Below are 14,727 nucleotides of genomic sequence, written 5' to 3' on the forward strand. Positions count from 1 at the left end.
GCGCAGCACTGAGAGAGGCAGTTTTACCACAAGTCCCAGACTGCTTTGCAGCGGCCTCTCTCTCATTGGCCTTCCCTCAGCTGTGTGCTCACTGCTTGCAGAGGCTCCTTCCACCTGCTGTGGTAAAATAGTTCCTGTAGTTACTGATAACCACCTCAGCAGGATTCCAGTAAACATGGTGTGTGTCCATATTATTCCCTCTACCAAAGCCCTAACACTCTATTCCCTGTCCTTTTTCATTCTTGTAAATAAGAAAACAAATGGTTATATAAACTCAATAACCTTTACCTCAGAAAATCTCATTACCTCAGAGATCTCATCTATAAATACTGTCTCCATGCTGCCCATAGCAACCAATCACAGCTCATCTATCATTTCTCCTGAGAAGTTTTAAAATGGAAGCTGAGCGCAGACTTGCTGCTATGGGCAATATAGAAAGGTTTTCTGTGAGAGTTTTTATAAATGAGCCTATTTTTCTATTCATCTCTCATATCTAAATATCTATCTCTCATATCTGTCCATGTCTATCCTTTTCTTTTCTATCTAACTATCTCTTTCTATCTATCTACCTATATTTTTATCTATTGTGTATCTTGTTTATATTTATCTACTAATATATACCTATAGCCTATCTCTCTCATACCTATTTATCTATTGTCTATATATCTCATATTTCTCTCCTTTCTCCTCACATATATCTATAAGCTATCTATCTGTATGATATCTATGGGGGATATTTATCAGGACCTCTGCGCCTCACCTGAAATAATTGCAAACGCTAGCTTATTGCTAGCACTTGCGATTATTTGCCCCAATCCGCCACCTTCACGCAGTGGGGTGAAGGGGGGGGAGGTGTGGCCGGCCGAGTAGAGCATATGATAAATATGCCCCTATGTATAAATCCTTTACCTATCTTATATTTTTCTATCATCTTTCTCATGTATATTCATTCTATCTCATATCTATCCATCTATCTACCACAGCAGCACAAACAAGCAATATACATAGGTATCTCAATAGGTACAAAGTCAAAAACATTGAGGGGGAATTTATCAGAGCTTGTGTGACTGAAATCAAGCCCTGAATTAGGAGTAGTTCATGCATATGGCTGAAAATTGTGCCTTTATGCTCTTATGCTACCTCCACATGTGCAAAGGCGAGCACTGCCAGCAGCTCAGTGGCCCAGCACACTATCCCTAATCTGCGCTTGTTTCTAGTGCAGGTCAAGGCACTTTTCTACATCAGGTTAGACCTTGTGAAGAAATGTGAAGAAATGTTGGCGGCACAACCCCAGTCAGATTCATCAGGATTTATCATATACACCTATCAATGCTTCACATCACACTTCTGTGTCCCTTTTTCACTCACACACAATTCTGTTCAATGAATAAAGAGAGAGAAAGGAATGCACGAAAAACGGCCAATCCATAAATTTCACAAAAAAAGCATTTATTTTTATTAATTCAAAAACAAGTGAACAAGTGCTATCACTACATAGCACTTGTTTCACTTTGTATCATTTTAGGCACTAGATAGCACTTGTTTCACTTTGTATCATTTTAGGCACTAGATAGCACTTGTTTCACTTTGTATCATTTTAGGCACTAGATAGCACTTGTTTCACTTTGTATCATTTTAGGCACTAGATAGCACTTGTTTCACTTTGTATCATTTTAGGCACTCAGGTACTTTGTTGCTGTTTCCTTTTGTATCATAAAAGTAACATGCTACTATTGGGCCCAGTACAATCAATTTACAGGTGTGTTTTTAGGATTTATACTATATTTTCCCGTGCGTGCATTCTAGATAATAGCATGCTTGATAATGTCTTTATGGAAAAGGTGAAACGTTGCTGTTTGATGGTGGAATAAAAATCTACTTTTTTTCCTTGGAGTGCTTCTTCCTCACTTGCTACAGCTGAATGGGGTTTGTGTCAGAACCTTTTTTAAGACCTGCACCCGCTTTACCTCTACATGTTGCCGCTCTACATCATTTGTTTTCTATCTTACACATCTATTACCACTTAGTTTACATCATGCCATATGCAATCATTTTTTGAAGGCAACAAGTCAAAATTATTACACGGATGATGAAGAATCTTTGACCATATCAGAAACTACAATTTCTTCTTTACAGGTAAATGAAAACATTTTTGAGTAATTTGTCATGTAAGTTTGATTATTAAATTAACTAAATGTCTATTCTTTTAACTACATCTTCAAGCTGTCTCAGCAAGGGGAATCAAGCGAGGAAGACCCTGGCCACGGTCCAGAATATGATGCGGTAATTGATATTTATGCTTCTTCATATGATGCTAGAGTTTAAAGGGGTTTTTTCCACGATTCAAAGTTAGGCCCTATCCACAGGATCGAGCCTAACTTGCTGATCCTGTGGATCGGACCTAACTCGATTTGTGGGAAAACCCCTTTAATAGCAGATTGTTAGATTCATAGCTCATTTTACTGAACAAGAAGCACACAATTTCATTTACTGTGCAGTGGTACTGCTGGGCTATAGCAGGTTAGTGCCCATTTATTGAGATGGCTGCTGAGCTACAATACACATAGGAAAGGCCAATCTGCTTCCTGCACAAAAGCTGTTAAATTAGCAGATTAAAGGGGCTATGTGAGACACCACTACCCCCCAAAATTAATGCCATGCGTAGTGCATGTGCAGTGTGTGTTAAGTTTATGTGCATTGTGTACAGATTGGGGGTCATTTACTAAAGGCCCGAATTTTACAGTTTAGCGCCGATTTTCCCTGAATTGCCCCAGGCTTTCGGCGCATGCGTTCGGATTGTGACGCATCGGCGCCGGCATGCATGCGACAGAAATCGGGGGTCGTGGCCGTCGGAAAACCTGTCGGATTTGAAAAAACCGCCATATTTTTTTTGAAAAATGTGTCGCTTGACATGCAGTTACCTGCACCCAGGCTAGCTTGGTGAACTTCAGTGAACTCCGACGGACTTCAGCGCAGCAGCGACACCTGGTGGACAATCGGGCGCACTACCTTAGTGAATCGCCGGAAGACACGAACCAGCATCGGAGAACCCGTCGCTGGATCGCGAATGGACCAGGTGAGTAAATCTGCAGTGTATAGTATGTGTGTACAGAGTATGTGCAATATGTACAGAATATTTGCAGTGTGTACTGAGTGTATAATGTAGGTTCAGTGTGTGCTAAGTGTATGTGCAGTGTGTGCTGAGTTTATAGTATATGTACTGAGTTTATAGTATATGTGCAGTATGTACTGAGTTTATAGTATATGTGCAGTATGTACTGAGTTTATAGTATATGTACTGAGTTTATAGTATATGTGCAGTATGTACTGAGTTTATAGTATATGTGCAGTGTGTACTGAGTGCAGTGTATGCTAGGTGTGTGTGCAGTGTGTACTGAGTGTACAGTGCATGCGCAGTGTGTACTGAGTGTATGCGCAGTGTGTACTGAGTGTATGCGCAGTGTGTACTGAGTGTATGCGCAGTGTGTACTGAGTGTATGCGCAGTGTGTACTGAGTGTATGCGCAGTGTGTACTGAGTGTATGCGCAGTGTGTGCTAAGTGTATGTGCAGTGTGTACTGAGTGTATGTGCAGTGTGTGCTAAGTGTATGTGCAGTGTGTACTGAGTGTATAGTGTATGTGCAGTGTATGCTAAGTGTTGGTTCAGTGTGTACTGAGTGTATAGTGTATGTGCAGTGTGTATCGAGTGTATAGTGTGTGTGCAGTGTGTACTGAGTGTACAGTGCATGTGCAGTGTGTACTGAGTGTATGCGCAGTGTGTACTGAGTGTATGCGCAGTGTGTACTGAGTGTATGCGCAGTGCGTACTGAGTGTATGCGCAGTGCGTACTGAGTGTATGCGCAGTGCGTACTGAGTGTATGCGCAGTGCGTACTGAGTGTATGCGCAGTGCGTACTGAGTGTATGCGCAGTGTGTACTGAGTGTATGTGCAGTGTGTGCTAAGTGTATGTGCAGTGTGTATCGAGTGTATAGTGTGTGTGCAGTGTGTACTGAGTGTACAGTGCATGTGCAGTGTGTACTGAGTGTATGCGCAGTGTGTACTGAGTGTATGCGCAGTGTGTACTGAGTGTATGCGCAGTGCGTACTGAGTGTATGCGCAGTGCGTACTGAGTGTATGCGCAGTGCGTACTGAGTGTATGCGCAGTGCGTACTGAGTGTATGCGCAGTGCGTACTGAGTGTATGTGCAGTGTGTACTGAGTGTATGCGCAGTGTGTACTGAGTGTATGTGCAGTGTGTACTGAGTGTATGTGCAGTGTGTGCTAAGTGTATGTGCAGTGTGTACTGAGTGTATGTGCAGTGTGTGCTAAGTGTATGTGCAGTGTGTACTGAGTGTATAGTGTATGTGCAGTGTATGCTAAGTGTTGGTTCAGTGTGTACTGAGTGTATAGTGTATGTGCAGTGTGTATCGAGTGTATAGTGTGTGTGCAGTGTGTATTGAGTGTATAGTGTGTGTGCAGTGTGTACTGAGTGTACGGTGTATGTGCAGTGTGTACTGAGTGTATAGTGTATGTGCAGTGTATGCTATGTGTGTGTTCAGTGTGTACTGAGTGTATAGAGTGTGTTCAGTGTGTACTGAGTGTACAGTGTGTGTGCAGTGTGTACTGAGTGTACGGTGTATGTGCAGTGTGTACTGAGTGTACGGTGTATGTGCAGTGTGTACTGAGTGTACGGTGTATGTGCAGTGTGTACTGAGTGTACGGTGTATGTGCAGTGTGTACTGAGTGTACGGTGTATGTGCAATGTGTACTGCGTGTACGGTGTATGTGCAGTGTGTACTGAGTGTACAGTGTATGTGCAATGTATGCTAAGTGTGTGTTCAGTGTGTACTGAGTGTATAGTGTGTGTGTAGTGTGTACTGAGTGTACAGTGTATGTGCAGTGTGTACACACTGCAGTGAGTACACACTGCCCATACACCGCACACTCAATGCACACTGCCCATACACCGCACACTCAATGCACACTGCCCATACACCGTACACTGGGTAACCACTGCCCATACACCGCACACTCAGTGCACACTGCCCATACACCGTGCACTGGGTAACCACTGCCCATACACCGTACACTGGGTAACCACTGCCCATACACCGTACACTGGGTAACAACTGCACATACACCGTGCACTGGGTAACAACTGCACATACACCGTGCACTGGGTAACCACTGCACATACACCGTGCACTGGGTAACCACTGCACATACACCGTACACTGGGTAACAACTGCACATACACCGTGCACTGGGTAACCACTGCACATACACCGTGCACTGGGTAACCACTGCACATACACCGTACACTGGGTAACAACTGCACATACACCGTGCACTGGGTAACCACTGCACATACACCGTGCACTGGGTAACCACTGCACATACACCGTACACTGGGTAACCACTGCACATACACCGTACACTGGGTAACCACTGCACATACACCGTACACTGGGTAACCACTGCACATACACCGTGCACTGGGTAACCACTGCACATACACCGTACACTGGGTAACCACTGCACATACACCGTACACTGGGTAACCACTGCACATACACCGTACACTGGGTAACCACTGCACATACACCGTACACTGGGTAACCACTGCACATACACCGTACACTGGGTAACCACTGCACATACACCGTACACTGGGTAACCACTGCACATACACCGTACACTGGGTAACCACTGCACATACACCGTACACTGGGTAACCACTGCACATACACCGTGCACTCGGTAACCACTGCACATACACCATACACTCAGCACACTCTGCACATACACTGTGCACTAAGTGTACGGTGTATGTGCAGTGTGTATTGAATGTACGGTGTATGTGCAGTGTGTATTGAGTGTACGGTGTATGTGCAGTGTGTACTGAGTGTACTGTGTGTACGGTTTATGTGCAGTGGGTACTGGTCCGGTAAGAGGCTTTTTTGTGGTGTTAGCCACAGTCCGGTTAGGAGGGGTGTTGGTATGATCCACAGTTTGGCTTGGTTTGCAAGAAAACGGGGGTCATTGGTTGGCATTGCCAACTACAGTTTGGTCTGGGGTATATGGTGGCATCTGCAACAAGGGGTGAAGCGGGTCACCGGCGACAGGGTCAGTCCTATGGTTTGAACTTTCTGAGGAGGCGAAGAAAAGGATTGTGTATCCCTTGTTTACTGCATGATGTAATATTATTTTTACTGCCACAATTTGCTATTTCTGTGGAGAAGATTCTGACTCAGATGATTATCTTGTATAAATGGTGTTTATTAACATTTTATACGGCTATGAGTTTTATATATTTGTAATACTTGAAATGTAATACTCCTCCTCGGCTAAAAATACTCCCCAAAAATAGGAGTATTATTACCTTTCTGGGAAAATTGTCTCTTCATATGGGAGAAAGATGCCTTATTGGCTTGTAATGTTCTTAGACCAGGTTGCAACACAACCTGATTGTGGAGCATAAAATTTCAAACTAACAATTTTTATTAGGCAGATGTTTAGAAGCCAGTACAAACATCACAACAGTGATCATCTACACCATGAACCCACACTTTCATTTTACCCACAGAACCCTGTGTATGACTGGCAGTTGATCCTCAAAGCTACAGGGCTACAATTTAAATGATAATAAAAATCTATTTTTAATTTTTATTTATTTGTCTTTTTTAGGAACTACAGTGGCTAATATCAAGTCTATGTGATACACCTGACCAAGGGGATTCAGATAATGGACATTGCTTCCAAAATGATCCTCGTTGGGGCCCTGGGGAAGAAAGACCAGAACCAGAGGGGGATCCTGAAGGAAGACTTCTTGGCACAGCCTGGTGTTCCTGTACCCTTTGTCACACTATGCCAAGTGTATCTGAAAGTTTTTGTTGCAAAGAATCTGAGGAATTACACGAACTTCCATGTGTAAATGAAAAATGTATTACTGAAAATGCTGGCTTCATAGAGCAGTGTACTTTAAAAGAACACTTGCAAAGGTTTATCACCTTCCTCAGACCCCAACATCGCCATTATTATGACATAAATGATAACCGGTAAGTAATTATTAAAATAATTAAAATTAATAAAATTATTAAAATAAATAAAATTATTTGTAGTTCTTTCAATATATGTTATGCTTATTATTTGATGTTTTAATACAATTTAATATTTTAACTTTTATTCTTCCACACAGAGCATTGCGTCTGGCCTCATATCGCTGTTTCACCATGTGGGTACATGGCATTTTGGGGAAACATAACAGAGTCCCTATTCCAGCATGTGTCATATGCAAAATCAGAGACCTTTACCCAGATCCAAATGGACAATACACAGGTTTCCAATATTACTTTGATGTTAATCCAGATTTATTTGATATGGACCTAAACTTCTGAGGCTGGTTTGATATGTTTTTGCATGACACTTTTATGTTAAAATTTTTAAATAAAATGTGTTAAGATTCTACATAAGTTTCTGTTTATTTATTTTATAGTCTCTTCTATTTTATACTCTTGTGGTGTTTCCAACATATATTTTAACCTATAGTGTAATAATATGCAAATTTATATTTAAAAATATTCTAGACCATATTTTAGCTGTAATTGTTAGTGAAGGGTAACAATTGTGATAACAAAGTGTGCAATATTGTTTAATAATAAAACTTTATTACCGGGTTGTGATCGGATACATGTCACATAAATATTAAAACATTTAGTAAGAATAGTTTTGGTTTGACTGACAATCACAAAGAGGGTACATTACACCACAGGTGGTTGTCCACTCCTATGCTCTGTCCATTCAAAGGAAATCTACCATCAAAATCCATCATGATAAAATAAAGTGCACTTACTCATAGATCCAGGCACCGGGACTGTGGTAATCTTCCATCTAAAATGAACTTTTATATTTATGCCAACGATAGATGGGGATTTTTACAGAGCTCCTCCATGCTGTAGCTCCACAGGCTGTCACACTATAATATAATCCCTCAGCACTTCCCCCTTCCTTTGCCTGATGTAATATCACACAGTAGGAGGAGGGAAGTGCTCATTCACAGTGTAACAGCCTGTAAAGCTACAGCACAGAGGTTCTCTGGTAACTCCCGCAGGGACACTTATAGCTCATAATTATAAAAGTTGATATTAGAAGGTAGGAGACCACAGATAACAAATATAAGATGATTACCACAGTCACAGTGCCTGGATCTATGAGTAAGTGTTCCTGGTATATCATGATTAATTTTGATGGTAGATTTCCTTGTAAACGGAATGAGAGAAAATAGTTGACCTCTAAAAATCTGTAGATAGTGTATAAGTTTAGCAAAGCTGACACAATAGTCCTCAATAATTAGGAATATGTCACAGGCAACATTGTTTTAAAGGTCGACCGCTATATATTTTAAATAATAGTAAACAATTGAAAAAACATTTAGTACACTGGTATATAACAAGACAAAACCTAAATGTAGAACATAAAAATTGTGTCTGCACATAATTACAACCCAAGTGCAGGTGATAATAGTAAACTTTGCAATATATTTTGTAAAGGAAAAAATGTTCCAATTTTTGTGCCCCTTTCTTCTCCCATAGTGAGCATCTTAGTGAGTATCTTATAGCCTTCTCAACTCTGTTGACATAAACAATGACAAGAGGCAAAAGAACCACTTCCATTCCTTGAGAACATATGTATATGTCAGTGTATATGCACATTTTACAAGCATCATAGCAGTCTTCTCTCAACTCTGCAGCAGACTGGAGTGACAGTGGACCCTGCTCCCTCTGGATGGAGCAACGCCACCAACCAGCGGCACTCCTTAACCTGACAAACCTCCTGCACCATTAACAAGTGGGCAGCCCGCCACTCAAGCGGAGTGGTTAGGTTCAGCTGGCACACAGCATATCATCCAGTGACAAGTAAGGAGAACACGATCAGCAGAGATAGCTGCAGTGCTGGTTTAAAGGGCCAAGTACCACAGGGCATGTATGGTGGCTGCTGAGCCTCGGGCTCCATCCCCTCTGCCCCGTAACCAGCAAAAATGGGGTAGAGAAGATGACCAGGGGCCACAAACTGGCCGCACAATGACTGCCCTCTAAGGAGCGCCAAGTTGGTCATGTCGCATAATAATTTACGCCTATCAATGGACTCACACCACCTACAGTCCCCACACGTACCATCAATTAAAATGGACTAAACAAGCGCAATGCCCCCTCCACCAAACCTCGCAACCAACTGGAACCAATACCACCAGAAACATTATCTGAATGGGAGCACCAATGACCAGAAGTGACTGTGAACACCGATGCCACAACAAAAGCGCCAGCACAGGCCTTACGTCCACCCAAACCCCAGGCATCATTGAAGTGTTAAACCTCAAGTGCACTAGGGCACCATAACCTGGCTGCACACGGCACCTGATTCTGACTCTGGAATGTAAGTTCTTGTACCAGAAAGCCCAGAACTATCACCTCTGCACCCCACCCCCCCGCCCTATCCCAAATCTTCCATGCCTCCCCACCACCACGGTAACGTATCGCCCTGTATGGGAGTGATGCACTTTATCTATGAGCTCATGGTTGACAGCCAGCTTGATGCGCTGTCAACAGATGCGCAGGATGCGCAGGAGCAACAGACAGATGTAAGTTACAACAAGTATTGCCTTACGATCATATATGTCAATATTGTATATATGTAACTAAGAACCTAAGCAAGAAGCAAATTAAATGTAGTCTTGCCATCCCAATGTAACGTGTATGTTACTGAACCTGTAGCCCTATCTGCTTGTAACAATTTGCCTGAACACTGTGTATAAAAGATAAACATTTGTACCGTATTGTATTATTAACCACTATAAATAAAGAGCAAACCGAAAATGTTAAATTAAACTTACATGTGAAAAAGTCTTATAAGGTACACACACTTATCCTACCCCTTACTGGAGTGGGGAGGGAATGGCAGGTCCCACTACCTGCCTACCCACCATTCCAAAAAAATAGGCCCCAATAGGTTGTTACTAAAGACCTCAACCAGTTAGGTTTCCTGAGGCTAAACAGATTGCCTGTTTTTTTTTCATCTTCGCAGATAAACACCCCATCCAGTATTATAAGATGAACACCCCATGCCATCTCCTAACGATGACTTCTAAAAACATATAAATCTATTACAACACATAAAATATATAATTTACACTATAATTATCATACAACAATAAATATATTAAAAACTATCATTGCATACAATAAAACAATTTAAAACCGTGATTTAAATTTTTGAATAAGCTCCTCTTTGCATGGCTTCTCCACTGGAGCAATATTTACAGGAAGAATTCCCCTTGCTGATTCCCAATGAAATAGTTTCTCTCCTGCCACAGCACCTAGGACATCATTGAGGATAGGTTTTAAAAATTCATTCGATTTTGGCTCGTATAATTTTTTCACAACCCATGATCGCCTGGCCTTGGAGTACTCCACTCTATATTTCTCTTTTTCTTCTCCATCAAAGCCCCTTGCTGTGGCCTGCCTTCGTCCTACATTATAGTTGTGATCTAATGCGGAGAGCTCAGTTCGGGCAACCATTGAATCATGATTATAATGAATTCTTTTAGGCCTGTATTTTAATGTTGTACTGTGAAAGATTTCTAAATTTCCTGTGTGGCAGAAAAATGTTAGATGACGAATATCACGCAGGAGGGTTGGATTATCGATAACACTTTTCAATCTTTCATGGGGGAGAGAATTTATTTTTAACCATTTGGTATCCTCAGGAAGTTGATCATGGTGACATTTTGGGTATAATGCATTATTAGGCCACTCATGAACATTAACCACATGGTATTTTGCAGACTGCCACTGGGCAACAAGCATATTAGGATCCTTATTGCAATGCTTCGCACACCACCATAGATGATTCTTGACCGGTGCAACCCAATTTGCCAGTTCGTGACAGTTTTTTAATTTTGAGGCACATAAAAATTTTTTGGCCAACAGATTTAGCAACGTGCCAGATGTCAAACTGGTGCAAAATATGACTGTACTCTTCTCTTATTAATTTTCTTATTCCCATGTGACGATCGGTAGCCACAATCCTCACATTCACATTTTCAGATAGTAAGTCCTCTAAAGTTTTTTGGAAGGCAATTTTTTCAAGGCAAACAGATGTAATTGGTGGAATTATTTGTTGCACATTAAAACCCACAATTTTGTTGGATTTTGCCTCTATCAGGGTATAAGTGCAGTATTTTGCGCAAAAGCCTGGACTGTCTGCCTGGCCATCACCCACTAGGCAGATAGGTGTATTTCTCAAGCTTTCTATTACTTTAGATTTTTCTGTTAGCCAATGATGGTGTATGGTAGGGAATAGAAATCGTCTTTGATATCTATAATATGTTGAATGAGATATCATACAGATATTTAGAATATTAAAAAAATTGCTTACTTTTAAAAAACTTGACCCACTTAAAATAACAGCGCTAGCCAGGGCAACATTGCCAATAGGAAACCGGTTGGAACTCGGCTGGCTATGCCACAATGTTGATACATGTCCACTTGTGCAGCGAGCATCAATAATAAGCATTGAACCTATTTTTTTAAAATGCACATGTGTAAGGCTAGAATGGCAGGATTTTGTAAACTGGCAAGGAATCAGTGACAACAGTTTGTGCAAACTGCTTTTAAAGATTATAAATTTTGGTTCATTTGCCAGGTCAGGTGAATCATAGATGATTTCTTCAAACTTTCCTTCCTCCATCAAATCGTCATCATCGGATGAAGATTCCTGGGAATCTTCGTCTTCTAGGTCAGAGTCTTCTAAATATAATGTATCATCTACCTCCTCTCTGCTCTCATCAATGCTGCTCCAAGAATCTGTATCTTCGGATATAGGTGGAAGATTTGAAAAGCTTGTGGTGACTTTTTCTGGTAATAATGCATCCGATTTTTGTAAATCACACATACAAGCCTTTGAAATGCCTTTCTGGGGCATTGTCTGTGTAGATGCATCCTTTTTTCCATACGAAGGATCTGTCCCAACAGCACGGCATATTTTATGGAGAAACACATCGGTGTTTATACCAATATCTACCATGCCTTTTTCTGAATAACTTTTAGATGAGCGCTTGCGTTTTAAAGGTCTTTTATTGAAAGCATCATCATCTAACTCAGGTGACTTTTTTATTGGGAAAATTGATGGCACCGCATTTGGGCGCAGCCGACGTTTGGTATTCTCATGAAAATATTGGTCATCTGCAAAATGCTTAGAACACATGCGATATACATCATTTGCTTTGTTGGCATGTATTCTGTCAGCTAGTTCTTCTAGATTATGAAAATGCTCTGGTGCTTGAGAAAGCCAAAGTCTAATAGCGGTCTTCTCTTTAGGAAACGCATGCATAATGACATTTGCATTTTTTTGTTTCCATGTATGCTGACAGCCTTTAATTATACAGGAAGGCATTTTTGTAGACAAGTTTTAATACCTGGAACAATAATAAATCAAATTGACATTTTTAAATAAATAGTATAATTGTATTGCTAATATCGATATAGTTCAGGAATGTTTATTTAAAATTTTTTTTAAAATTAAACGTGAATAGTGCACAATGTGCCTTATTCATAAAAAATGTCTGAGAGCAAAACAATAGCCATAGACAAGGATTCTTTAATGTAAGAGCAGTGAGATTATGGAACTCTCTGCCGCAGGAGGTTGTTATGGCGGATTCTATGTCAGGGCCGGATTATAGGCGGGGCTCGAGCCCCGGGGTCCCCGCCATCTCGTCCCCCCTAGGGGCCCCCACCAAATTGCACCTCCCCGGCCCTCCAGCCCCTGCATAAACTGCCCGGCCACTCATCCTACTGCATGGCGAGCCACCTGCCCTTTGGCACCACTCCGCCCCCCCTGCACAGGTGACTGCTTCCAGGCCCGCCTAAAAAAGCAACCCCACAAACCCCGCCCCCCGCTCTGCTCACTCCCGGCTCAACACCGCCTCCGGCTCCCAGCTCTCCGCTCTGCTCGCTCCCCGCTCCGCACGCTCCCGGCTCAACACCGCCTCCGGCTCCCCTCCCCCCGCTCAACCTCCCCCCCACTCCCCGCACGAACATTCACCGCCAACCCCCCCCTCCCCTTCCCAGCTAAACAAGCAACCGGGCGAATACCCACCCCCTTCCCCCCTGGCAAACAAGCACCGGCAAGACCCCCCACCCACCCAAACAGGTCACACGGTCACCCTAACAGGTAAGTATATACATATGTGTTTTTTTGTGTATATATATGTATATGTGTATATATGTATATACTGTATATATATATATATGTATATACTGTGTATATGTGTATATATGTATATACTGTGTATATGTGTATATATGTATATACTGTGTATATATGTATATACTGTGTATTTATGTATCTACTGTATATATATGTATATACTGTGTATATATGCATCTACTGTGTATATACTGTGTATATATGCATCTACTGTGTATATACTGTGTATAGATGCATCTACTGTGTATATACACGCATATATTTATATAAGCATATATGTGTGTACATTTATATATATGTGAATGATGTGGTTTTTGTATATACTGTGTATATGGAATGTATGTATATGCTCTATATACTGAATGTGTGTGTATTTCCCATATGTGTGTAAATGCTGTATATACTGAATGTGTGTGTATTTCCCATATGTGTGTAAATGCTGTATATACTGAATGTGTGTGTATTTGCTGTATGTGTGTATATACTTTATGAGTTTGTATATACTCTGTGTATTAGTTTATAAATGTATATGAGTGCATAAATGTGTGTGTATAAGTGTATACTTTTGTGTATATATGGGTGCAAGTATATGAGTTTAGAACTTTATGTGTGTGTCGGTATATGTAAATAAATGTGGGTAATTGTATAAACATGTCTGTATAAGGGTACATTCACAAGAACGTATGGGGGTGAGGCGGCTGTATATAGCTGTGTTACTGCTGGGATAGTGGAAAGGAAGCAGGAGGACGTGTGTGTACCCTACACTTAGTGGGGGCCTCCACCAGATTTTGCGCCATGGGGCCCCCACCAACCTTAATCCGGCCCTGCTCTATGTACATGTTCAAGAGAGGCCTGGGTGACTTTCTGGAGAGAAAAAATATCAGGGGTTATGGGGCAAAACATTTGTTTAATTCTTATAGGTTGGACTTTATGGATGTGCATCGTTTTACAACTTTATATACTATGATACTATGAAAACAGTTCAAAGCAACCAATCAGAGCTCAGCTTTAATTTTATAAACTGATGCAAGAAAATGAAAGCTTAGCTCTGATTGGTTGCCATGGACAATTGGAATAACTTTGCTCACAGACACTTTTAACCAATCTCCACCAAAGGGTTTGATTGTTATGATTACCATCATCTACATGATCACCTACATTTATTGAGAATATGTACAGAGGAGAAAATATGTATTATATACAGGTTTTCTCCCCTCAAAGAATGGAGATGCACACTTCAACTCAGAGACACATAATTCCCACAAAGTCAGGAGATTCAGGATTTATGTTGCATGTTTTTCATGATTCTGTCACTCCCTTCACTTCCCCGACAGAGGGCACCAACTTTTTTTCTGGTGCAACTTTAACATAGGACATGCCCTAATTTGTGCTGCAAGATGCCTAGTGCAGCTGTGCCACAAAAGAGCGCAATTGTGGTGCTGACACTTTGTGTGCAAACAGTTTGT

General features: G+C 41.3%; 1 protein-coding gene across 1 annotated transcript; it reads left to right on the forward strand.

Moving 5' to 3' along the window:
• Window positions 1-7,460, forward strand: LOC140132768 (uncharacterized). Its single transcript, XM_072151939.1, has 5 exons — window positions 1-178; window positions 2,062-2,136; window positions 2,224-2,283; window positions 6,686-7,056; window positions 7,197-7,460. The coding sequence occupies exons 1-5, from the start codon at window positions 176-178 to the stop codon at window positions 7,393-7,395; spliced, it is 708 nt and encodes a 235-aa protein (XP_072008040.1). The 5' UTR covers window positions 1-175; the 3' UTR covers window positions 7,396-7,460.
• The last annotated feature ends 7,267 nt before the right edge of the window (window positions 7,461-14,727 follow it).

The sequence above is a fragment of the Engystomops pustulosus genome, chromosome 5 (assembly GCF_040894005.1).
Source record: "Engystomops pustulosus chromosome 5, aEngPut4.maternal, whole genome shotgun sequence".
NCBI classification, from domain to species: Eukaryota; Metazoa; Chordata; class Amphibia; order Anura; family Leptodactylidae; genus Engystomops; species Engystomops pustulosus.